Source organism: Dromiciops gliroides, chromosome 3 (assembly GCF_019393635.1).
Source record: "Dromiciops gliroides isolate mDroGli1 chromosome 3, mDroGli1.pri, whole genome shotgun sequence".
In the NCBI taxonomy this organism is placed as follows: domain Eukaryota; kingdom Metazoa; phylum Chordata; class Mammalia; order Microbiotheria; family Microbiotheriidae; genus Dromiciops; species Dromiciops gliroides.
In genome coordinates this window covers 579,600,422-579,627,547 of record NC_057863.1, presented here as the reverse complement: position 1 = coordinate 579,627,547, position 27,126 = coordinate 579,600,422, and the positions used below count along the sequence as shown (strand labels likewise).

The 27,126-nt window shown below is 40.5% G+C and overlaps 1 protein-coding gene across 1 annotated transcript; it reads right to left on the bottom strand.

Annotated features, from left to right (window-relative positions):
- Positions 1-10,379: 10,379 nt before the first annotated feature.
- Positions 10,380-26,539, bottom strand: LOC122750128 (ecto-ADP-ribosyltransferase 5-like). Its single transcript, XM_043996791.1, has 4 exons — positions 26,409-26,539; positions 19,326-19,454; positions 12,798-13,497; positions 10,380-10,983 (listed from the first exon to the last, which is right to left on the bottom strand). The coding sequence occupies exons 2-4, from the start codon at positions 19,386-19,388 to the stop codon at positions 10,877-10,879; spliced, it is 870 nt and encodes a 289-aa protein (XP_043852726.1). The 5' UTR covers positions 19,389-19,454; positions 26,409-26,539; the 3' UTR covers positions 10,380-10,876.
- Between the last annotated feature and the right edge of the window lie 587 nt (positions 26,540-27,126).

Sequence of the window (27,126 nt, the reverse complement as noted above, 5' to 3'; positions counted from 1 at the left end):
ACATTCATTCACTTTTAGTTTCACAATCAATGTGAGTGAGGTTAGGAGAACTTTGAGAAATAAAGGAAATATTTGGGTTTCAGAATTGGTAGGAAGAAGGCAAGATGTTTCCTTTTCATTGTACCCCTTGTCCCTAGGTCAGGTTTGTCTTCCACATTTACTGGATTTTTTTTTTTTGTGAGGCAATTGGGGTTAAGTGACTTGCCTAGGGTCACACAGCTAGTAATTGTTAAGTGTCTGAGGCCGGATTTGAACTCAGTTCCTCCTGAATCCAAGGTCAGTGCTCTATCCACTTTGCCACCTAGTTGCCCCCACACTTACTAGATTTTGAGTATCCACCTGTGCAGAAAACTCTCCACCTTTTGCCCTGGTCTCATGTTTTTACTTCTTCACAATGTCCACCACTTGGTTCCTTGTACATTTGACATATTTTTCCATGGAAACAGGAATCCTCCTCATACCCTGATACACTTGGACAAAGATCTTTTCAGATCTCCCTTTCTTGAAGGTTGTTTGTGCATGTATCCAAAGGTCAAACAAGATTTAAATATGGAGGTTTTTAGACTGACTCTCCACAATTATAGTTGGCCATTACATACATCAGAATTCTTAAGTCATTCAAAGGTTTTCCTTATAGAGTTATTGTTATTATTTAAACTTCTTGTTCTCTTCACTTATTTCTACATCAGTTTATACATGTGGGAAGGAAGAATTTTGTAGTGGGGAGAAGAATCAGGATGCTATTTCAGAATTCCAGCAGGGAAGCTCTGAGGACCTTAATTAGGATGATGGCAAGAGAAAAAAGAGACAAGGATTGTTATGATGGGTGGAAGAATTGAATGATTGGCTATGTGGCTGGGGAATGATGAAAGATGCCTGAAAGAGGTGGGGATCTAGGTGGCACAGTGGCCCTGGATTCAGCAGGACCTGAGTTCAAATCCAGCCTCAGACATTTGACACTTAACTAGCTGTGTAACCCTGGGCAAGTCATTTAACCCTCAGTGCCCCACCAAAAAAAAAAGATGCCTGAAAGGATGAGTATATTAAAGTCATCAAAGTATATCATCAGTCATCAAAGGTAAGGAAATCTGGGTGAGGGGCAGGCTTAAAGGAGAAGATAAAACTTTCTCTTTTGGAAATGCTTGAGTTGCTGACAGGAGGATGAGGGGGCCTTGGATCTAAGGGTAGCAGACAATGCTTAGTCAAATGGTTAATGGTGTCCCCCCCCCGTTTCCCCCACTGCTCTGAGTTCTAGCTAGCCTTTGCTCCAGCTCTAGCTATAAGAACATTATTATTAGAATCAGCATGTGATAGTGAAAAGTGAGCTGGTCTTAGAATTAGGAGAGACTTAGGTTCAAATTCTGTCTCCAACACAGTTTTCTGTATGGCCCTAGGTAACTCAATAAACTTCTCTCAGCTTTTCTCTCTTTTTGCCTCTGTCTTTCCCACCTCTCTGTTCCTCTCTGTCTCTGTCTTTCCCTCCTTTCTCTGTTTCTCCATCTCTGTCTCTGTATCTTTCTCCATCACTCTCTTCCCTCTATATTTTGGTTTCTCTCTCAAAATAAGCAAAATCTAGAAGAGAGTATTCTATTTATTTATTTAGTTTTCATGAGGCAATGAGGGTTAAATGACTTGCCCAGAGTCGCACAACTAGTGTCAAGCATCTGAGGCTGTATTTTAACTCAGGTCCTTCTGAATCTAGGGCTGGTGCTTTATTCACTGCGCCACCTAGCTGCCCTGGCAAAACCTAGAAGAAAAGGAATACAGCTTCCTCTCTTTTGAGAAACTCAAGAAGAGAGACTCCTTGGTAAGGAACTCTTCCGCCCTGTCCCTTTTTAGGACAAAAGCTGCTGGGAAACATGGAAGGCACTTTCATGGTAATCAAGTAATCGTCAACTCTCCCCTTCCTGCCTCTTCTTTTCATCTCTCTCTATCTTCCTCTTTGTTTCTCTCTTTCCCTCCTCTCTCTCTTGTCCTTGTCTCTGTGTCTGTCCTCCCCACCTCCCCGTTTCTCTTTTTGTATCTCACTCCCTCCTCTTTCTTTTCCTGTGACTTTCCCTCATACATCTCCTTTCTCCTCTATGTTGCTGTCTCTCTCCCTCCTTCCTCTCTGTTTCTCACTTTGTCTCTTTCCATTTATCTCTCTCTATTTCCCTGTCTCTATCTTTCCTATTCTTCCCATTACTCTTTCCTTTACATGATTGCTGTGAGGAAAGCAACTTTAGAGTATGAAGAAAATAGCTATGGTTTTGGTGATTATCTCTAGGCATTGTTCTGGGCCCTTTTTATTCTACTTCTGAGGCCCTTTTCTGTCATGAAGGATATTTCTCCATACAAGGTGTGAAGCTTCCTTGTCATTCTTGTTCTAGGCACTTGTATGGACACATTCATATGGATGACTGACCAGGAATAGTTCAGATCTAGTTCATACATCTAAGCAACCCCATTAGGGATTTGCCTTGAAAAAGGAGGCTAAAGAAAGTGGAGCTCAAAAGAGAAAAAGAGTGGGGATATCAGACAGGAGAGGTAGGTTAGACACATGTGAACCAGATTCACAGAGGAAATTCTGCCCCACAATTTTTCCTTTTCAGAAAGCCAGGTACTCTAGGGAAGTGGTTTCCAGACTTTTTTGATCATGCCATGTTGATACCAACCTACTGTCAGTGACTCATCAAGTCCAGCCATCTAACCAGATCTGAATCCACTTAATAAGATTATCATTTAATCTACATCTTTCTATTTTATACTTAAGAAAAATATGAGATTTTTTGTTCAAATCTAGGCAAACTGGATCAGTAACATTCCTCTCATCTATTACTTTAGTAATCCTGTAAATTAAATGAAATAAAGTTAGTTGGGTATGAGATATTCTTTTCTTTTCTTTTTTTTTTAGTGAGGCAATTGGGGTTAAGTGACTTGCCCAGGGTCACACAGCTAGTAAGTGTTAAGTGTCTGAGGTCGGATTTGAACTCAGGTCCTCCTGACTCCAGGGCTGGTGCTCTATCCACTGTGCCACCTAGCTGCCCCTGTATGAAATATTTTTAATGAAACCATACTGGCTTTTGGTAGTCACTGCTTTCCTTTCTAGATGTTTCTAGATGTTGGCCAACAATTTCTTTAATGATCCATCCTAGAATCAGAAATTGAAGGATCAAACTCCCTGTTGCAGATTCTATTCCCTTCCATTTAAAAGTAACACTTGCCCTCTCTAATTTTTTTTTTTTGCTTGTTTTTTTACAGGACAATGAGGGTTAAGTGACTTGCCCAGGGTCACACAGCTAATAAGTGACAACTATCTGAGGTTGGATTTGAACTCAGGTCCTCCTGAATCCAGGGCTAATGCTTTATCCACTACACCACCTAGCTGCCCCTGCCCTTCTCTAATTGTGACAGCTTCACATTTTCCTCCATCTTTCAGTATTTCTGAGGGTGACTCAGAAAAAAAAACTAGCATCTGCCAGTTCTTTCAGTACTTGAGGATGAAGTTTATCTGGGCCAGGTGACTTGAATTCTTCATGGGTGTTGTCTAATCCTCTCTACTGAGAGGCATGAGACCTCTTGGGAGAGGAAGCCAAACCAAAAGTAGAGATTTATTAGCAAGTTAAGGAAGATGCATAGCTTGTGATAGATGCTTCAGCTTTCTAGGATGCACACTTAGTTTTTTTAACCTTTCAGGGTCCCTTAGAGTATATAGCCAGCCAGCAGTATCTGCGTTTAGTAAGATAGATAAAGAAGTTCATTGCAGAGGAAGGGTATAGAAAGAAGGGAATAAGTCAAGGGAGGAAAGGGGGAGCAATTGGCAGGAATTATTATAAGAAAACCTATCTTTTAATTTCTATTTATTTATTTAATTTAATTTAATTTTTTTTTTTTTGTGGGGCAATGAGGGTTAAGTGATTTGCCCAAGGTCACACAGTAAGCATCAAGTTTTTGAGGAAAGGGGCAGCTAAGTGGCTTAGTGGATAAAGCACCAGCCCTGGATTCAGGAGGACCTGAGTTCAAATCTGGCCTCAGCCACTTGACACTTACTAGCTGTGTGACCCTAGACAAGTCACTTAATCCTCATTGCCCTGCAAAAAAAATAAGAAAAGAAAAAAGAAAAAAAAAGTGTTTGACAAAAACTAGTCTTTTTAAAGTCAAGAGACAAAGGAAAGTGTCCAAATTCTTTTACAATAATGAAAAGTCATTTTAAACAAAACTTCAGGATCTCTTGTTCAGTCATGTCTGACTCTTTGTGATTCCATTTGAAGTCTTCCTGGCAGAGATACTGCCATGGTTTGACATTTCCTTTTCTAGCTCATTTTATAGATGAGGAAACTGAAGGAAACAGGATTAAGTAGTTTGCCCAGGGTCACACAATATAAAGGTTACCATCTGTAAGGGGCTAAAATTCTAGCTATGATGTCTAAAATCTAATGAGTGGTCACCCCAAATTAGAAGCTTTAGCAAGAGTTTAGACTTTTAAGCATTTATTAAGGTGCATTGGGATCTAGTGATCAGAGAGAAAGAGGCCAAGATTCCTTCATCTATCTATCTAAGTGATCCAGCATCTCTGCTCCACTCAAACCGAGGTCCTGGGTGAAAGAGAGCACCCTCCTCCTCAGCTTCTTCCCGGAACCTCCTGTGAAACTGGAAACAGGGCTGTCTACATGCACAGCCCCAAGGTAATTTGCTGGCAACCCCGACTGACAGTTCCAGCAGGCGGCTCTACAGATGCAAGTTCCTGGATGCCAACTGGCCAGCTTCTGAGTGCTAAAGTCACATGTCCTCCAAATCACATGCCTTCTCCCCATGGCAGAGCTTCCCCACAGCATCTCTCCAGCAGAAGGTGCCATACCAATTCCCATAACAGCCAGTAAGTGTCTGAGACTGGATTTGAACTCAGGTCTTCCTGACTCTATGCCCAGTATATATCCACTTCACCACCTAGATGCCCAAAAAACAAGAAGCAATTGTTGCAACAGTAGATGAGACCATCGGCTTTACTGTGTCCATATACAATTTATTATATTTTATTTCTCCTTCAGCAGAGGTTGGAGACTTTCTAAGATTAAGCTGCCATATTGTTGAGAGATTAAACCATCAAGATGTTGCAAAATACTTCTGAATTCTGTTCTGCCCCTATTTCCCAAGACAACCAGGGGCTCTATCATTCTCTTACTAAGTCCTAGTCCTTTTTCCTGTTCTTTCTAGTACAAAGGTCATTCTCCTTGGTAGAGGAAATTGAAGCAAATAACTGTTTTGTAACTATCTTTTCTCCATTGCTAGTTATCATCTTCACATATGCCACAACTAATGGTCTAATTTTCCCTCCCAATATAGCCTAATCTTTCCTCTGTGCCCTCAACCCTCACCCCCTTGTTGTTTTTAGTTTCCTGGACTGCTTCAATTCCTTTTGAACATTAGCATACCTGGCACTATTCCCAGTACTATTACATATTCTCATGTTCATCTTCTGTTACCTGGCCATAATGCCATTTTCTATACAGTTCTTTAAAAAAACTAATTTGGTTGATGTACATCCACATGGATCTACTCACACAGATCCCATTTTTCCTTCTTACTGAAATTCTCTCCCCCTCCCCCACCCCATTGTCTTTAGCATTTTGTTTTTGAGCATGGGATCTAACTTTCTCATGTGACATTAATCCATGGGATGCTACTTATCCTTCTGAATGCCTTGAAATCTGCTTAACTCTAATGTGATGTGCATGTCAGACTATGCCTGTATATCCTCTCCTCTATCACAAAATTAAGGAAGGATTCATCACTTCTCTCCTTCAGGACTGGGATTTTCCTCATTCAGCCATCCAGCCAGGACCTAGGAAGGAAATTTTCCGTCTGTCCTGTCACCTCCTCCCCCAACACTCACCAGTTGTGGTCCCCACCTTCAGAATCTGGATACCCAGGATGTAGATGACATATCCAAAATTTAGGCAACAAACAAGAGGAAGAAAAGGACTTAATGGAAGGAGGCAATGCAAGGAGCTTCTTAGGTATTACTGAGACTTGATGGGATAAAACTCCCAGGTTCCCCAAATTTCTATGTGAGTTGCTCTTTGTTAGTGAGAATAAGATCGAGAATGGAATTCCCCTGTGGTGGTTCCTCTCTTTTGAAGAATGAAAGATGGAGGCTAAGCTTAGCAAGTCAAAAAGTTATTAGCTGTTCTGCTTTATGGGGGGATAGAAGGGAGAGAGAGAAAAAGAGAGAGAGAGAGAGAGAGAGAGAGAGAGAGCGCACACGCTCCAGCAAATACCTGAAATTCCTCTATTGTTACTTTGTCACACCTCTCTGCCAGGCTTATGATCTCCCAGACTCCTCACCTGTTTTCTCTTTTTGTCTAGGCAATTTTATAGCATAATCAAATGACAAAATCCCTTCTGTTTGTCCTCCCATTAGCCCTCACCAAAATGCTTTCCATACTTCCCCACTCTGGTTCCTGGCTATTCTCCTATGAGTATATATTTTGATTTTATATTGCTACTCATCCTACCACCTCTTCAGTCGATTTTGTTTCTTTGGAATAAAATATGCCCATGTAGAACCATAGGCCTGTGGGGACCAATTTTTAATTGGGGAGTGTTAGCTAAGTGGCTCACCGCAATATTGTGGCAAGGAAGGAGACTGGCAGCCTCCCTCAAAACAGAACAGAATTTATTTTAACAAGAATGAACTTAAAAAAAACAAACACAAACAGGATCAGTAGGATCAGGGGAAAGGAAATAAAATGGGGAAAGGGAAATTATACAACCTCAAAAGATACCACCACCCAGGAATCAGCTGAAAATACGCAGCAGAACGCCTGTTGTTCCAGAGTCCAGCTAGACCTCTCTGACAGTCACATGACTGCCCTCACTAGGCTTCCAATCACTATAATTTTGCCAGGCCCATGTAGGCGTCAGTGAGTAGTGATGAGGTGAGGTGCCAGCTCCATGGCAACGGCTACAACCAGTGGATGGAGCACCTTGCGGTTTGCAGAGCCCCAGGCCAGTGCATGCCAAGGCATAAAAACCTCAAATAACAATTAATTCTTTACAGGCCATAATGGTTTTTATCCCAAGAAGTTTCAATAACACATATGAAGCTCAATTGCCATCTTGCATCAGGACTTCTTCTTCCTCTTACACGTTGCCTAAACTTTGGACATGGCACTCACATCCTGGGTATCCAGATTCTGAGGGTTGGTGCTATAACTAGTGAGGGAGGGGGTGTGGGGGTGGGGGGCATGTCAGGACAGATGGAAAATTATTTCCTAAATCCTGGAGTCCTGGTTGGATGGAGAAAATCTCAATTCTGAATGATCAAAGGGATCAAAGAGAACTGAAATCATGGGCCAAGAACCATCTATCCTTCCTGAAGCATGTTTGCTGCCCCCCCCCCGGCCTTTTTTTTTTTTTTAAAGCTATGGATATGTGTAAAGAGTTTTCATGTGTGTGGTGGAAGGAAGGCTAATTAGATTTGGAGCCAGAAGATTTGGATTTGATTTATGTGTCTTATTTTTATTATTTTTACATTTATTTTTTATGGAGCAATGAGGGTTAAGTGACTTGCCCGGGGTCACACAGCTAGTAAGTGTTAAGTTTCTGAGGCTGGATTTGAACTCAGGTCCTCCTGACTCCAGGGCTGGTTGCTTTATCCACTGTGCCACCTAGCTGCCCCCTGATTTCTGTGTCTTAAGAACCATGTGATTGTGGATAGGTCCTTGTTCTTTTCTGGTCCTCAGTTTCCTCCTCTGTAAAATTACAGGGTTGAAATAGATGGTCTTTATTCCTTGAGTATTCACTTTAGAGGGTTGTTGTGAGATCTAATGAGATGATGCTTGTTAAGTACTTTGCAAAACATAAAGTGTAAACTTCAACTGTGATTATTATTATTATCGGGCAGCTAGGTGGCACAGTGGATAGAGCACCGGCCCTGAATTCAGGAGGACCTGAGTTCAAATCTGGCCTCAGACACATAACACTTACTAGCTGTGTGACCCTGGGCAAGTCACTTAACCCTCAATGCCCACCAGAAAAAACCCAAAAAACTATTATTATTATTATCATTATTGCTGAAAGGGATGTGGTATGGTGTGTTGTTGTCCATGTAAGTTATTTGTGTCCACATGGTCTTTTATCTAGAGCTCACAAGGAGATGGGAATAGATCTCTCTAGAGTTTGCTTTATCCATTCTCCAAGGAACAGTTTGAAGTCTGCTAGAAGGGGAAGCAGGAAATTTGTGTCAGAGGCTGATCACTCTGCTCTCCTTAGAGAAAGGGTGCCAAGCTAAAATAATATCTATCTGTCCAACCTGCACCCCCCCATACCCCCACCAAATAGAGGCAGGTAGGTGGCACAATGGCTAGAGCACTGGCCTTGGAATCAGGAAGACTCGTGTTCCTGGGTTCAAATCCAGACTCTGACACTAGCTATGTGACACTGGGCAAGTGACTCAACCCTGTTTGCCTCAAGGTATCATCCTATCTTACCTCCCTTTCACTGTCAATCTCCTAGAAAGAGTAATGTCCACTTACATATCTCCTACCCACTTCCTTCTCAACCCCTCATAATTCAGTGGCCAATCACTCCACTCAATTGAAACTGTTTCCACCAAGCTTGCCAGTGATTACCTAACAGATAACTCTAATGGTCTTTTCTCTAAATTCATCCTATTTGACCTCTCTGCATCTTTTGACACTTTTTTTGGGGGGGAGGGGCTAGAGGTGGGAACAAGTGAGGATTAATAAACTCCTTGAGGACAGGGATTGATTGTCTTTCGCTACTTTTTGTATACCCAGTATTTACACAACGTCTGGTACATAGTAGGTGTTTAATAACTGTTTATTGATAGATTTATGTGTAGGGATTTTGAGATTCAGAGTAAGGTTAGCAAACCTTTTGAGTGAACTAATTTAATAGGGTTAATCTCTATCAGAACCCAAATAAATCAAAAGAAAGAGGAAAAGGATATATATGTAGATAAAACATTCTTAGTAACTTTTTCATGGTTCCTTCCAATTAGAAAGATGCTGTCCGATTGGGGAATGACTGAAGAAATTGTGGCATATGAATGTAATACAATATTATTGTGCCATAAAATAAGATGATATGGATAATTTCAGAGAAACTGGGAAGAACTTGAAGAATTAATGAAGAGAGTGGTGAGCAGAAAAAGAAAACATCTTAGACAATGATCACATTATAGAGAAAAACAACTTTGAAAGACTTAGAACTCTGATCAATGCAATGATGGACTACTAGTCCAAAAGCCTGAAGATGAAACATACCACTCATCTCTTGCCAGAGAGGTAATGAATTAAAAAAAGGAAAAATACCATTTTTTGACATGGCTCCTTTGGTATTTCACTTCCTGAACCATGTGGATATGCATTGAGGGAGTTGTCTCAAAATACTAAAAAAAAATATCTATATTCTGTGAAAATGGATGCCTTGATTTGCTTGAGTCCCCCAAATTATCCAGGTAACTGGAATGACTGTATGAGGATTGGCTAGCACACCAAGAATCCTTTGCATGAATAAACTTAGTTGGATGGGCAGGAAATCAGTAACTCTGAAGTCAATCAAAGACTTATCTGACTGCAGGATATGTGACTATGGATATATCCTGTTTATGGTCTTTTTGGGAGACAACTTTATCTTCAGAGATTCCCTTAACTTTGGAATAATCCTTTTTTCTTTTCTTTTCTTTTTTCTTTTAGAGAGATTTTCTTATCAAGACATTTCTGAATAAGGCCTTGAGCTGAACTGCTTATCACAAAGGATGCCTTGGAATTTTTTACCTTCCTTCCCCCTTGGGAGTGGGTCTTTCTAAACCCACTTTCCCCTCCAAATTCCTTACCTGCCTTTGTTTAAACTGTATGTAAACGCTTGAAATCTATTGCAATAGGCCAGAGAGTACCCATGACCAAGGTAAATTTCTTCCCTGCTTAATACAACCTACCTTTTAATTTCATAGGCATCTGCCTTTCTCTGGTTTTCTTCCCTCTTGGGAAAAGGAGGGGATTTAAATCTGGACAATTGGCCTTAGTGTTCTCTGGTTTTTCTCTTTGGGGAAAGAGAGATCTAAAGTTGCTCAAGAGAGTGTTTGCCTCAGTTTATACTTCTGTACCCAGCTTATGAGCTCCAACCCCATGTCTCTGGACTCTTCTCACTGCCATGACCCTGGCATCTACTCAGTCAGATTTAGCACACTGTTATCACATAGTTGACTGAACATAAAATAGGAATAAAATAGGTCTACAGCTCAGCTATATCCAGACCTTTGTGCTTCTAGGAGTTCTTGTGTCTTTTGGATTTCTTTTCTTTTGTTAACAAGGAAAAGCTGAATGGGTGGATGTGTGTGGAGAAATGACTGTGATTTAAGAATAAAAGCCAACTAGTGGTGAGAAATCATTTATTATTTCAACTTGATAATTGCATAATTTATGATTAGGTGAAGCCTTTTAAACATTTCCATGTTAACACTGTCTATGGATTATTGTGGGGAAAGATAAGACTAAACTCATATTATCCCCCTCCCCAGCCTGCAATAACTGAGCTATAGATAAGCAGACATTACTTTAGCCCATGGTACTGAGAAAGACCTACATGCAGCAGTGATCTAGAACCAGCTCCAACCTGTCTGAGAGAGCGGATTGTTAAATTTTTAGTGTGGGTATTTTGCTTAGAAATTGGCAAATACCACATCAGTTATTGTTTTATTGCTAATTTAGACTTAAGGAAGTGATAGAAAATATTAATAATGCTTATTCTTATACTTAAAAGTGTGTCATGGCTACATTCCTTTTTTTTGCGGGGGGGGGGGAGGGGGGAAGGGAAGTTAGTTGGTAAACATTTCCTAGCACACTATTGTCTATATGGGTGCCCTGTATGGTCAGAACCCTGTCAAAAGCTGGGAATGAGCTTGGAAGACCAGGGTGAAGACTCCGGAGAAGAACATGGTTGTCAGTTGTCCAGGGCCCGCTGCCTTATTTCCAGAAGCTGAAAAGGAAAGAATATAGGAACAAGGGTGAGCCCAACTTGGAAGCTGGCCCCCATTCTCTCCTTCCTATCATTGCTAGAAGATTGGGAAATCACAGAGTAGGAGGCAGGGTCTATTCTTTTCTTCCTCTCCTCATCCCTGACCTCCTCTCACCAGAGGCTACCAGAGATAGTTAGGGAAATACTGGAGGACATTCTGGACTGAGCACTGGCTCACAGGGTCCATAGCCTCAATGGGGTTCCTTCCATCCTGCTGTGGATTATATGGGATCTTAGCAGCTTCTTGAGCCTGTCTCCAAGTCTGCTCAAAATGGAGAGAGTGGGGTGTGTGTCTGGAGGTGCTGGGACAGGGTCCCTGCAGGCCCCATGGGTGGAGACCAGAGAAGGAGGGAGGGGAGGAGAGCAATTCCTTACCAGGGCCTTGTAGCAAATTAATTGTTCTCTTCCTTTGAAACAGAAACACATGCTTCCATTTCTTAGAGCTGGGCCTTAGATGGCCCTAAGCTCAGCCCAGCCCAGTCCTTGCTATGGGCTCCATCTCAGCTTCAGGAAGGGCCTGATCAAAGGGGGTAGGCCCAGGCCCCTCCCATCTCAGTCCAATCTGCATTGCTCATTTGGCAGAACAGGGCATGTATCTTCTATTCCTGAAAATAGCTGGTGGCCTATTACCTTCAACTTCCCTCCACCTGAAGGAAAGGATTTCCAGAAAGGATAACCACAGACATGAAGTCTGTGAGAATACTGGAATCTGAGGTATAGATTAATTTCCAGAGCTGCAAGGCACCTTAGAAATGATCTAATGCAACTTTCTTATTTTACAGATGGAGAAATATAGGCCCAGGGAGATGAGGCAGGGTTTTGCCCAAAGTCATGCAAGTAGTAAGTAGTATAGTCAGGATTTGAACCCATGGCCTTTGACTCCTAATGCAATGCTGTTTCCCTTAGGACACACTGCCTCTTGGCCATCGAGGTCACATGGTTCACCATAAGTCACCCATCTAATCCATAGGATCACAAAGGATTAGAGTTGGAAAGGACCTCAGGGATCATCAATTCAACACCTAGCTAAGAAGCCTCTTGGCACCATCTCCTAAGAATGGTTGGTTATCTCCCATTTGAGACCCAGAGTCATGGGGAACCAAGTGCCTCCTTAAGAAGTCTATGTGATTGAGAGACATGCCTGAATGTTACCTCCAGTCTTTGCCTCGCCAGGCTGCATTGTACCCATGCTTTCTAGACAGAGAATGTCTGTGTTTTTCTAAAGTGATCTCAAGGAATGAAGGCTGCCCAGTCTCTCTTAGTTACTTGTATTCAAGTCCATAGGAACATCTTCCTGGAGCAGCATTACTGACTGGGCTTCAGGTGACTGGGTCTGGGAATAGGCTCAGAGACTAATATTTAATTAGCAGAAGTTCCCAGTTTCTCAGTTGTCAGATACTATACTTGTTGGGACTCTCTCACCCTAGTCCAGGGGGCTGTAGTACCAAGAGCACTGCATTTGGAGCCCAGAGGTCCTGGCTTTCAATCCTGGATCTTCTACTTATCATCTGTGTTTCCTTGGGTAAAATTTTTTTCTCCCATGGCATCAGTGGAAATGGAAGTGACCCTAGTCACCATCTACTTCAACTCAACAGTAGCTCTCTAGTTCAACCACTGGACACATAGCTAGATACTGTCAGGAGCAGAGATTAGAACCCACTTTTCTTTGCACCAAGACCAACAATGTAGTAAATGCCAGCCCAACCATTATGACCTCCAGTCTGATCTCTTCAGAGCCCAACCCAAGTCCTGCCTTGTGCCAGGCCCCAGCTTACCTTCTAGGTAGGCGCAGTTAAATTTGCTAAATGTTCCATTGCTCTTTACCTCAACATTTTTAATGCCTTTAGAATCTGAGAAACTAGAGATGGTGAACACCTCATATGGGGGACTGAGCACCTCCCTTTCATATTGAAAGACTGATAAGTGTTCAATGTTAGCCCCTTCACAGGTGTACACCTTGTAGAAAGTCCCTGAGCCTTTTATGAAATTTCTGGCCATGTATTTATTGAGAGAAGTTGAAGCAAATTGACCAAAGCACATCTTCCCTGTCCCATCCGGGTACTGCTTCACAGAGACGCCCCTATAAACATTTTTGCAGGATCCTCTCAGGATTTGAATAGCTCTGGTCAGATAGAAATGGAAAGCTTTGAAATGGAAGTTGTTCATATAAGCCTCACGGGACTCACAGCATTCTCTCACTGCTTGATTAAAGGCTGGGTAAATCTTATCTTCTTCCATCGTGTAGGCAATGACAGCAATTTCAAATAGCATTTCCATTCTTTTTTTGTCAGTAGACAGTGTTCTCCATTTATTTTCTGCCTTTTCCCAAACTTTGTTGAAATCTGAGTTCATTATCCTTTCTTGAGCTAAGAGCTCTTTTGCCCACATCTTCATGGTTTCTTCACAGCCCACATATTGGTCATCAAAAGCATTGTGTTTAAAGCTAATGACATTTTCTGGCAACTCAGATTTTTCCTGGAAAGGATAAGGAAATCTCAGTTGCATTCAGAATACCATCACTGTTGCATTCAGAATATCACATACATATGCACTCAGTTGCATTCAGAATATCACATAAATATATGTATGTGTGTGCGCGCGTGCGCGCACACACACACATTTATTTAACATTTCAACAATAGCAATGGCTAATGGAGAATGTAATCAGAGACATGAAACACCTGGTGGTGAAAGTGAAAGTGGACTTAGATGGCCTCTTTTTTCTTTTTGAGATTTGGTTTTCCTATCTTACCCAGGCTGAAAGTGCTCCCACTGCTGATTGGCAGTGAAGCTTTAGCAGCCTGGTGCTACCTGCTCCCCCAACACTCTTCCCCCCTCCCTCTCTCCCATGGACTTGCCATATTGGTGCTGGACTAAATTTGGGTACTTCATTGGCTTCAGTCCTACTGCAGCTCAAAACTCTGGAGCTTAAGTGATCCACCAATCTCAGTCTCCCCAGTAGCAGGGATTATAAACATGCACTACCACACTGGCTTCTCATAGTCTTTGAAAAAACATTGGAAGAACAGGGAGAGAGACTGATGAAAGGGCTGGATCCACCAGTGGAAACTTCTCTGAAACTGTCAGTATGCCAAAAGCATTTGTTAATAAGTCTGTGGGTCACCTGGTATGCCAACAAAATGTGAGCCTTGACCCAGAGAATGTAGAAAAGGTTCTGAATTGACTGGGTCCACTCAATCTTTGAGATTTAAAGACTCTATAGAGGATTTGGTGGTTATTATTACAAATTTGTTTAGAATTGTCTCACTATTACTTATCCACTAATTGACCTAATCCATGTATATATCACTGAGGAGATTCAGAAATTAAAGGGTAAGGAATGAAAAATTGTCTTAAAAACCAACAGAGTTCTTTGGATTGATGATCTGACAATTATGAAAAAAATCCTTCAAATATTGTCAGCTTCTTTACAAATGAACCAGTGTTGGCCTATGTATAACCAAGTAAAAACCCTTTTGTTCTTGACAAAGGTGCCAGCCTGGAACTTTTAGGAGCTAGCCTGAGGGATAAGTACCAGAGATCAACTGCATCTACCAGTAGAGATTTGGCTGACAGTCAGATTCATTACCCTGTCTAGGAGCTTGTGTTCTTGACTTTGAAGTGGGTTGTCACTGAAAAGTTCAAAGACTATATGAACGGAGCAAAATTCCATGTGTGGACTAATGATAATCCATTGACTCATAGTTTGACCAGTGCCAAGTCAGATACCATTTTGCAGATATGGGCAGCACCACTAGCCAATATGACTTCAGTATATGCTACAAGCCAGGGAAAACTACAGTGCACATGGGTGACCAAAGGCCACATGGTACTAAAGCTGGAGTGATACCGAAAGGTTGGAAGAGGCATGCATGTGTGATTCCCATGCAGTGGGACTAGAGCTAAGTGGAAGTGTAGTTGAGAGCTTGGGACTTCCACAAGATGGCAGAAGCTGGAGCTATGCAGCAGAGTGCTGGACTCTCCTGTGATTCGTTCCATGCATGGAACAACAGGAAGCATTTGGTACAATTCAGAGTATACCATTCTATGGCCATGAGAGTTCCATGTGATGGCTATGGGAATATGGTTCAAACAAGGATCCTAGAGCTGGTAAGAAACAGATTTGTCTGGCCCAAGATAGCTTTAGATGTCTTCAAGGAGTCTAATACTTGTGACCAATGTGTGCAAAGAAAAGCACTGCCAATTAATGCTTCCTATTTGGAGAACACAATTGCCTTGTATGTTCTGATTTTTTTTTTTTTTTACCTCTGGAAGGAGAGACTGAGGATATAAGTCATATATCAGGGGTGAATGATATTTCTCTAAATACACAGAAGCATTGCCCAACCAGCATCGAGAAAGCATATGGAGTGGCTAATGTGTGTTGGGGATGAAGTATTTTTCATTGTATGGGGATGGGTGGTCTTGACAGAAATGAGTTCTTTATCACTGCAGGTCTTTTAAATATCGAACACTGACTTGTTGGGAATATTGAAATTGCTAGAAGGATTAAAAAGGTAGTGGACATTTGAGGCAAATTCCAACCTTGGAATTCTATGATTCTGTGAGGAGCTGTGATCTTTCCATCCTCCCAGAAAGAACTTAGGACCAGGAGACCTGGTCTGGACACAAGCTTTCCTCTCACTGCTGAGAGGAAGAACAAGATGAACTCCATTTTGAAGGAACCTTAATATTTAGGGCTAACATGACAAGCACATTCTTGGGAAATCAAAAGGTTGCTCATGCAACACCTTGCTTTAGAATGTAAAACTTAGATTATCACAGAACTAGAATGAAAACAGAGAAACTGCAATAGCATTTTTGGTATTTTCACACTATTGCTTATTTCATTTACTCTTTAAACCTATAAAAACAGAAAACTGTGCCATGGAGAACTGGAACACTGTTCATAGTAATTCGATCTTTGTTTAAACAGGATCATTTGGGTTTATATGTTTAATTGTTATTCTGCCTGATTTTTTGATCCCCATAATGCTAAGGACAATAAGTACTGGTATACATTGGGAAGCAGTATGGTACAGTGGAGACCAATTATGGCATTTCACTTCCTGCACTCAACCATTTTAAATGGTGTCAAAATTGCATGACATATTTTTGGTCAAGTTATTTCCATTTAAAAATTACTGATTTTGGGGGACAGCTAGGTGACACAGTGGATAAAGCACTGGCTCTGGATTCAGAAGGACCTGAGTTCAAATCTGGCCTCAGACACTTGACACTTACTAGCTGTGTGACCCTGGGCAAGTCACTTAACCCTCATAGCCCTGCCCCCCAAAATTACTGATTTGTAAAACTAATAATCACCACTAAACAAATGGGATTCAAAAAATTCCTTTCCTCCTGAAGTTTTTCTGATGTGCTATAATCACTAACTAGTCTTTATTAAACTTAAATGGCCAATTGAGACAGTTCTGAGACCTTTCTTCCACCACTGATGTTTTCCATTTCTGGGGAATCTCATCTTTTGTCTCATGAGTAGTTTAAAATATGAGCTGAAAATTATTTGGGTTAGAGGGCTTTCTGACTTGCAGAAGGAATCCTCTTGTACAAAAATCTCTCCAGTTGGAATCTCGTATATTAACAAATGATATTTGATATTTTAGCTAAATTGCAGGTTGTTTTTCTCCCACAGAAACCTCTCAATTTCCTTAGCCCTCATTTTCTGGCCGAGAAGTGGAGCAGTCATCTTAATTTCAAAGATCTTGTCCCTTCTTCTCCACTGAAGAAGAGATTCCTTGGCCTGACTGGCCTTAGTCAAAATGGCTCTGAGTGAATATGGCAGAGATGTGCACTATGAGGTTCTATTTGGGAGCAAGGGGGGGATGACTGATGGAGGCCTTGGCCAACTCCTTCCCTTCCTCCTCTACACATCAATCCTGTTTGTAGTCCCATAATAGCAGCTTCAGACTGCATCCTTAATGTACAATTTTGTACCTTCTTTGTTTGTTTTCTTCAATTCAGTTTAATGAACATTTTACTAAGCACACACACATATTGTTTATATGGAATCCTTTATACATTTTTACCCCATTTAAAAATTGGACTCCTCAAGGGCAGGCAACATTTTTACCTTCCTTTGTATCTCCATTATTTAGCACAGTGCCTGGCACATAGTAGTCATTTAAGAAATGCTTGTTGTCTCTGTTAATTATCAGGATGCAAAGACCAAAAAAAAAAAAAGAAAAAAGAAATAGTTGCTCCTACCAAGGGGTGTAATATCTACTAAGGAGGGGATCATAGGTTATAGGGTCAATTGAAACAAGAAGGATTTAGGTCAGAGGGCAAGAAAAAGATTCAAAGCACTGAGACTGATGAACACAAGTAGCCAAAAAACTTGTGTGGTAGGGATTTGGCACATGCCTAGACTCCCTAAGATGTAGGCAGCCATGTAGGGGATGTCAGGGAACCACTTCTGGGAGAGGATATCTGGTGGTGGTCTGCCTCTTTTTATTGGTTGTGTTACCTTAACTGGCTGTCTTCAGATCCACCAGAGGGAGACAAGGCTACACTCTTTTTTTGCTATTGTTTTGGGGTGAAGGTTTTGCTCATCCACAGCATGGGAACCACATAGTAACTGGGAAAGGGCCTGAGGGCACCTTCCTCTCTCCTTAGATCTTGTGGCCCCATATTGGGCTTGGCATATTGATCTTGTTTTCTTTGTCCTTTTTCAGTTTGAGGTAGATAGAGAGAAATCCTGCACCTGGGAACTTGAATTATGGGGACATCAGATCCCAAGAAGCCAGGCTGGATGTTGCCATTAGGCTAAAGGGAAGCTCTGAGAATCCAGGGTTCTGGATCACAAGCCTGGGAGCTGTGGGGAGACTTGGTACTAGGTGGGACTAAGTACTTAGGAACCGAGTTAAACTTTGTGCTCCTAATCCCTATCCTCTCCCAAGAGACCAAAGTGAGGGTGTTGGTGGGATTATGTCTGTTCTTGCTCTACCTTTGAAGGAAATAAGTGGTTAAGTGAAACTGGGATTCTTGGACCCCTGAAATTTGGGGAACATAATCATTGGAATAAGGGACCCCTTTCTCCAATGCCTTTAAAAGTACTAGAGAATAGGGGCAGCTAGGTGGCGCAGTAGATAGAGCACTGGCTCTAGAGTCAGGAGGACCTGAGTTCAAATACAGCCTCAGACACTTGACACTTACTAGCCGTGTGACCCTGGGCAAGTCACTTAACCCCCATTGCCCCCCCCCCCACAAAAAAAAAGTACTAGAGAAGGGGGGGGGAGCTAGGTGGCACAGTAGATAGAGCACTGGCCCTGAATTCAGGATGACCTGAGTTCAAATCCGACCTCAGACACTTGACATTTACTAGCTGTGTGGCTCTGGGCAAGTCACTTAACCCTCATTGCCCCACACAAAAAAAAGTACTAGAGAAACTTGGGGTGAGGGTGTGAAAATGTCACACACTTGGCCTTCAGAGAGAGGGGGTCAGAGTAGTCATTGTGACACTTGATTAGACAGGACCCATTGCAAAGAATGGATAGCTATGAGGCCCAGTGGGCAGAGTGCTGACCCTGGAGACAGGAGGATTTGAGTTCAAATCCAGCCTCAGATATTTTACTCGCTGTGACCTTGGGCAAGCCACTTGACTTTGTTTTTCCCTGTTTCTTTATTTGTAAAATGAGCCAGAGAAAGAAATGGCAAACCACTCTAGCATTTTTGCCAAGAAAACCCCAAATGGAGTCTTGAAGGGTTGGGCACAACTAAATCAACAAAATAACAACAACAAAATTGCAAAGACTGAACCCTGGAATTCTCATGCTTCCCTTGGTTACTTGTGTTTATATCCAATCATTCTCAGTGCTTTGAATTCTTCTTGCCCTCTACTCTAAACCCTTCTTGTTTCAGTCAATTTCATAAACTGTGGTACTCTTCCTAGTACTAGGGCTAGATTAAGCCCTTTTAGAGAATTGACTTGCATTTTTTTATCTTTGTATCCTAATGCCTACCACAGTGCCTGGCACTTAGTAGGTATTTAATAATAGCTCATGTATTCATTGATACCTGTCACCATCCTTTGAATAGGAAGAGTTACTTGGGCCCTTGAAGAAAGCTACATGGTAGGTGCTTGCTCTATTATGTTCATTTCCCCATCAGCCTTGACACTTTTAGATAGATGAATTCTACTTTCTTTGCCCTTCCCTCATGGGCATTATCTTCCATCCCTTCCATTCACACCCTGACTTTTTCTGACTGAGCCCTAGGATCACCCTATTTTGTTTTCCTGGGTTGAAAAGGAGGCATAGTGTATGTGGGTAACATGGACCACTCACTCCAGATGTAATTAGCTGAAACATCAGGAAATTGACAATGTAAATGACCCTTGTGTACTTCATATTGTTGTTTGGTTAGTCTTCAAAATCTTCTTGCTGGGTTTTTCCTCTTCTATTCTGATCTCTCTGCTGAAATTCAAAAGGAGAAATTGAAAAGGTAGCCTCTTGTTTGTGCTTCTAGGATCAAATACAAACATCTCTGACATTTAAAGTGCATCTCTATCTGACTCCATCCTATCTTTTCAGACTGATTTTTTATGATTGTCTCAAGAACTTTACCTTCCAGACAGAAAGTCTTACTTGACATTGTGTTTCCCATTTCTGAGTCTTTGCCCAGGCTGTGTCTCATAGTTCAAATGAACTTCACCTCCTGAAAGCCCTAGTGCCTTTTAAGGTTGACCTTAAGTTCCTTCTCATCTGTGAAAACATTTTTCTAACCTCAAGTTATTTATGTTCCCTCTAAAATGCCTTGTATGTACTTTCTATATTGTTGCTTGCCTTATTCTACAGCTCCCTTATGAATATAGGTTCTTGGAGAGACAGGGACTGTATAGGTAGATTAGCATGGATGACTAGGCCTATGGGCATTGGGTCTTGGTGGTTGCATACACATGCCATACCTGGTTTTGGTTAAAGCAACCACGTGGAAAATTCTGCAGTAGTCTAACTTTCCTTCTCAAATTGACTCTTCGGTGAACTAGTAAAATTCTAGACTGTCTTCTTCTCTTGAGTCTCTTATTCTATTATCATATCACCAATTGTGCCCTGCCAAGTTTCAGCATTGGATCATTCTTACCATTACATTGTCTTCTCTCCTATGCATGCACTTCTGCATAAAGGTGAAGAAACTCATGCAACCATTCTGATTAGGTCCACTACAATTCTATGTTATAGAGACTCAACTGGGTCCTCACTGTTGCTAGACAATCCTACTCCCCTTTCTCCGCAGTTACCTATGATCTCTTAATTGCCAAAGCCAATGTTCTTTTCTCAGTCCTCATTCTCCTAAACAATCCACCCTCATCAACACACTATCCTACTTTCCACAATGGTTCTTGAAAACCTTTTCATCCTTCCTCAAATCTCCCATCGCTCTCCCTCCACTGTCTCACCTGAGAACCTTGCTTCATATTTTACTCCAAAATTGAGGCCATTTGCTGTGAATACCCTCCTTTCCCTTCTTCTTCATCCCCTGTCACTCAGATGCCTTCTGCCACTCTCTTCTTTTTCACTCCTGTTTCAAATAAAGAAGTGGTCCTTCTCTTTACCAAGATAAACGCTACCTGTGCAAGTGCTCCCATTGCATCTTGTCCCTTTCAGGTGCTTGCCTCTTCTATCATTCCTACTTTTTCATATGTCTTCAATCTGTCTCTGTCTACTGTTTCCCTCCTTACTGTTTATAATTATGCCCATGTCTCTCCCATCCTCGAAAATTCCTCATTTGATCTTTCCATCCCTGCTAATTCTTGTTCCATAGATCTCTTTTATTTTTATGGTTAAACATGTTGGAAATGTTTTACCACTTCCTTCTCCCCACTCTCTTAATAACTCTCTACAATCTGGATTCCAGCCTCATTATCCAAGTGAAACTGCTTTTTCCATAGTTACCTATGATCCCCTTTTTTTTGGTGAGGCAATTGGGGTTAAGCGACTTGCCCAGGTCACACAGCTAGTAAGTGTTAAGTGTCTGAGGCTGGATTTGAATTCAGGTACTCTTGACTCCAGGGCTGATGCTCTATCCACTGCGCCACCTAGCTGCCCCTACTTATGATCTCTTAATTGTCAAAGCCAATGTTCTTTTCTCAGTCCTCATTCTCCTAAACATCTCTGCAGTCTTTGACAATGCTGAGCTCTGTTTCCTCCTTGGTATTTTCCTCTTCTGGTTCTCCTATTTGACCCTCCTTCTTTGTCTCCTTTGTTGGATCTTCCTTCCTATCACCATGAATCATGGATATTCCACAGGGTGTTGTCCTAGGCCTTCTTCTCTTCTCCCTCTATGCTACTTCACTTGGTGATCTCATTAGTTTCCATAGATTTAAGCATCATCTCTATCTTATGATTCTAAAATTTATCTTTTCTATCCTAACCTCTCTGCTGACTTCCCGTCTGGAATCTCCAGCTGCCTATAACAGATCTTTAACTGGATGTACTGGAGACATTTTAAATTCAACATGTCCAAAATGTAAATCACTATCTCCCTTTCTCCCTTCCCCCATCACCCCTCCACTTTAATCCTCTCCTTTGATTTACTCTCTCTATTTTTGTTGTGGGCAACACTACCCTCCCAGTGTCCCAGGCTCACAACCTAGGTGTCATCTTTGACTTTCCACTAACCTCTCCATCCCCACCCTCCATCCAATCTGTCACCAAGACCTGTTTATTTCACCTTTGTAGCACCTATTGAATACATTCTGTTCTCTCCTTTGAAATTGCCACCCCAAGTGGCAGCTAGGTGGCAAAGTGGATAAAGCTCCAGCCCTGGATTCAGGAGGACCTGAGTTCAAATTTGACCTCAGACACTTGACACTTCCCAGCTGTGTGACCTTGGGCAAGTCACTTAATCCTCATTGCCAAAAAAAACCCCCAAAATCAACCAAACAAAAAAAAGAATGTAAGCTCCTTGAGGGTAGGGATAGTCTTTCTTTTTTCTCTTATATTTATATCATCAGCACTTAGCACAGAGTCTGGCACATAGTAAGTGCTTAACAAATGTTTATTGTCTGCTTCCCTGGAGGAGGAAGTGGTATCTAGAAACTTATTCATAACTAGAATGAGCAAAATTGATGAACGAGCAAAACAAACAAAAGATGAAATTTAAAAACTTCACATTATCTGAAGCTCATGAAAAACACAAGGAGAAGTCATTCAAGGGGAGGCCACTGAAAAGGAGATAGTACTAGTTCAGAAAAGAGTTTTTTAAACTGGGGCCTTGAACTTAAAAAAGAAATTGTTACTGTTATTTGAAGATAATTGGCTTCCTTTGTTATCTTGTAAGTTTTATTTTATCAACTTAAAAACATTTTTCTGGGATCCATGACACAATAGAGGTTGAGTCCTTTTTTGTAGTAACTCAATAGAGTGGAGAATGTGTAGAATTTGATATATTCATGGATAGATAGTGTGATAAAATAATGGGATTTATCAGATACTCAAAGACCCCCCTGGGGATTAATCTAGATTGATTGAATCAAGTGAGAGTGATTGACTGCTGATTAGCCTACTTCAAGTTAACTGGATTGTAATCACACCTGGCTATCCCTTAAGAAGGTATTGTTCTCAGAAGCTAGACTGTGAACTCAATTTGAGAACACCTTCAAAACCAATGGATTTGGATGACACCAACCAATCAGTTTGAAGCAGTGTGTAAGGACCACCTCTGTTCCAGACCTATAAAAAGATTCCACAATCAGCTTGTTGGAGAGTTCCTGATTAAAGCAGGCTCCTGGAGGAGGACTTGAGGAAGAACCCAACCAGGCTGGAACTCTAGGCTAGATAGACCTTTTCTTAACTTTCTGAACTCCATGTTAATACCTGTATGCTTTAATAAATGTTTAATGCCCAAAGACTGGTGCTGAAGCTTCTAATTTAAGGCGATCACACAATATAGATTTTAAACATCACAATAGAAAAAGAACCTCAGATTTTGTAATTCCCTCTATATCTTCTTTGGTGCTAAATTCTTGCCTTATCCATAGATCCCACAGATAAACTATTCCATGCTTTCTTAATTTGCTTATGATATCACCCTTTATGTGTAAATAATGTATCCGGTTTGATTTTATCTTGGTATACAATATGAGATGTTGGTTTATACCTCGTTTCTGGCATACCATTTTCTAGTTTTCCCAGAAGTTTTTTGTCAATTAATGAGTTTTTTTTCCCAAAAGCTTGGATCTTTGGGTTTATCATATAGTCATTCATTATAAATCAATTATTATAAATCAATAAATCAATAAATCACTATAGTCATTTATTATAATGTAATTTGTACATAATCTATTCCACTGATCCACCACTCTATTTCTTAGCAAGTACCAGATTGTTTTGGCAATTACCACTTCACAATACAGTTTGAGATCTGGTATGCCTAGACTACCTTTCTTCTCTCTGCCCCCCTCCCCACATTTTCCCATTTACCCCTTGTTAACCTTCACCTTTTGTTCTTCCAGATGTATTTTGTTAGTATTTTTTCTGGCTCTTTAAAATAAATTTTTGATAGTTTGTCTGGAATGGTAAGTGTCTGGAGCAACCATCCCACTTCTTAGATGAGGGCTTTAGTAAAAGTGGTAGAGAAGATGGGGGGTAGCCCAGGTTCTGAAACTCCAAATTCAGTGTTCTCTCTACTATACCCCATTTTCTACTATTTCCCATTCTACTATACCCCCATTAACATTACTGGAATTGGTCTTATATAGGAAGTTCTTTTAAATGGGGAGAATGGTAGGCATTGATACTGAAGATCTGGAGACATATCCCTGCCTCACCTGGACAAGGGTGGGGAGTGTGAGAAAATAATTAGCAATAATGAATTTCTTGGGGACCCAGAGATCAGTTTCAGTTCTTCCCCCCCCCCCCAAACTCCAATTCTTAAGGAAGTTCAAATCTTGTTTGGGGAAAGCCCAAGGAATTTAGATGGATTCTTTTGTCTATCTCAGTGAAATGATAGGATTATACCACACCTAGATACTGGACTTTGCCTTTAGTGATGGTCTTTTGCATACTTCCCCATTAGGTCATTTGGTAGAGTTCATTTTAATTTGGACCACCCTCAAGTCATGTCAACTAATGCAATTGAATGATGCCAACCAAGTAGCTTTGATCAATGTAGAATGACCCACCTCTATCAAAAGAGGATAAAAACTCTTGACCACTCAAGAGTTGCCATCTTGGCTCTCTTGGCTTCCAAGTGGGTCCACACTCCCATGGCTTGGAATGCTATTGCTTGATGTGTAGTCATCCTCTTAGGCTTTGAGACCACAAGCTGTCTCTCTGAGAGACAGAATGGGTCTGGGGCTTTTCTCCTGCCTGTGCTAATTGCCACATGGTCAGTTTTTTACTGGTATATATGATATTAATTAATAATAAATGCTTACTGCCAAAAAGGATTCAATATCCATTAATATATAAATAGCAATTAATTTAGAAAAGACAGTTTAGCAAAATAATTTAAAAAACACAGGAGAGGGAGTTTTTCTGATCTGGTTTGATGGTCAATCAGATTTTGTATTTGTGAAAGAGACACTTTGAGTGTCTCCAGGGTTGTTTCTCCTAAGAGGAACTCTTCTCTGAAGATAATAACATATTGAAAAATGATCAATTTGCCAAAATTAAATTTATATCAAATTAAAATGATATCAAATAAATTTATATTAAATATAAGGATGGTTTAACTTTAGGAAAACAATTAAGATGATGAATTGCATAAATCAACAAAACAAAAACATATAGTTATATCGATAGATGAAGAAAATGTTTTTCACAAAATAAAATTCTCATGTGTCAAAACCTCTGAAAGTACAGATCGAGAGGAAGGGACTCACTATTTGAGAAAAAACTGATAGGAAAACTGGAAAATAGTCTTGTAGAAAATAGGTTTATACCAACACTTTGAACCATACACCAAGCTAAGTTTCATATGGATACATAACCTAGATATGAAGATCAAATCATAAACAAATGGAAGAACAAAAAAGAAACTACCTATCAGGGGGCAGCTAGGTGGTGCAGTGGATAGAGTACTGGCTCTGAAGTCAGGAGGACCTGAGTTCAAATTCAGCCTCAGACACTTAACACTTACTAGCTGTGTGACCAGGGGCAAGTAATTTAACCCCTATTGCTTCACCCCCCCCCCCAAAAGAAATTACCTTTTAGATCTATGGACAGAGGAAGGGTTGATGACTGAACAATTGATAAAGAAGGCCAGAGAAAATTAAATGGATAATTTTGGTTACATAAATTAAAAACAAAAATTGAACCAACCAATTCAATATACCTGTGATTAGAAGGGAAGTAGTTAAGCGGGGAAAAAACAACTCTAATAAAGGTCTCACGTCCAAGATATAAAAGGAATTGATTCAAAGTATCAGACAAGAATGACTTCAAAAGACATGATAAAATATACCTCTCACCTCTTGGCAGAAATGTATTGTACTTGAGCTACATTCTCAGACATGGCAAAGTTTTAATTAGTTTTGCTGGACTATAAAAATTTTTTGCAACAGGTGATTTCTACTTGGGCAGGGTGGGATAGGGTTGGTGGGTTAGTGGGTAGTAATAAAAATAAAAAGAAATAGCAGCAAAACATTTAAAAAAATGTGCTGAAAAGAAAAAGTCAAGGAGACACACACAAAAATCAAACAGCTAAATTACTACTACCTTGTTCTTTAATTTAATGCATATATATGTGTACATATATATGCATATATATGTAAAAGGAAGTCGTGCATAAAAGGAGTTTATAATTTCTTATATCAGCTTTTGGTCTTTTTTACATTGAAATGTTTTCTTGTTAATTATTCAGTCCAGAACTTTTTAAAAAAGGATATTAAATAAAGTAATGTGAACAAAGGGGGTCTTTGCATTATAAAGCTATAGTTATTAAAATTACCAGTTTGAAAAAAATGTAAAAGTTGACCAGTCAGATAGCTGAAGTGAGCAGAACCAAGAAGAAAAGGAATATAGCCCCCTCTTTTTTTGGGGAAACTCAAGAAGAGAGATTCTTCAGTGAAGGACTCTTTGTACAAAAGCTGCTTGGAAACATGGAAGGCAATTTGATCGGAATCAAGCATGGATCAATATCTTTTCAAATGTACCATAAGAAATTCTAAATGTATTAGCAACCTAAATATAGGGTCAACCAAAAGACTTTTGGGAAACCTTGTATAAAAGGCCATACTATAAAGTAAATTAGAGGAAAATGAAATGATCATTTCTTTCACAGTGGATTTCAGATAAAAAACGATGACTATTGTTGCCTCTACACATTTGAGGCTAAAACACACTTCATTTTTCGTAAGAAACAAATTATAAATACATTACATTTATGTTGCCAAAGGAAAGGACAATTTATACAGTTTTGCTTACCTGTTTTCTATGGAAAGGTCTTCCAGGGCTCTTATATGTTTGGAAGTGATCAGGGTGCCACAAAGAAATGAATCTGTTTTAAAAAGGGAGCAAGAAAGAAAGGAGCTTAGAGCTGCTCTCTATCTCCCTTTGAGTGAGGAGACAGGCTTTGCATCCTTTTAACTGATATAAAGCATCTACTTTTTGTTTCAGTATGAATGTGGGTAAAGTTACGAGAGCTTTGAGAAATAAAGGAAATATTTGGGTTTCAGAATCAGTAATAAGAAGGCAAAAAGTTCCCTTTTTATTTCACCTCCTTGTGCTTAGGTCAGGTTTGTCCTCCATACAATAGATTTTGACCATCTACCTCTGCAGAAGACTCTCCATCTTCTGTTCTGGTCTCACATGTAATCAGTTTTTCAGAATATCCTGTCCTTGGTTCCTTGGACATTTGACATTTTGGTTTTTACATGGAAACATGAATTTTCCCTATGATATCTCCCATAGTTCTCCCTTACTCTTTTTTTTTTTTTTAGTGAGGCAATTGGGGTTAAGTGACTTGCCCAGGGTCACACAGCTACTAAGTGTTAAGTGTCTGAGGCCAGATTTGAACTCAGGTATTCCTGACTCCAGGGCCAGTGCTCTATCCACTGCGCCACCTAGCTGCCCCTCTCCCTTACTCTTTTTTTTTTAAAAATTAATTAATTAATTAATTTTTAGTGAGGCAATTGGGGTTAAG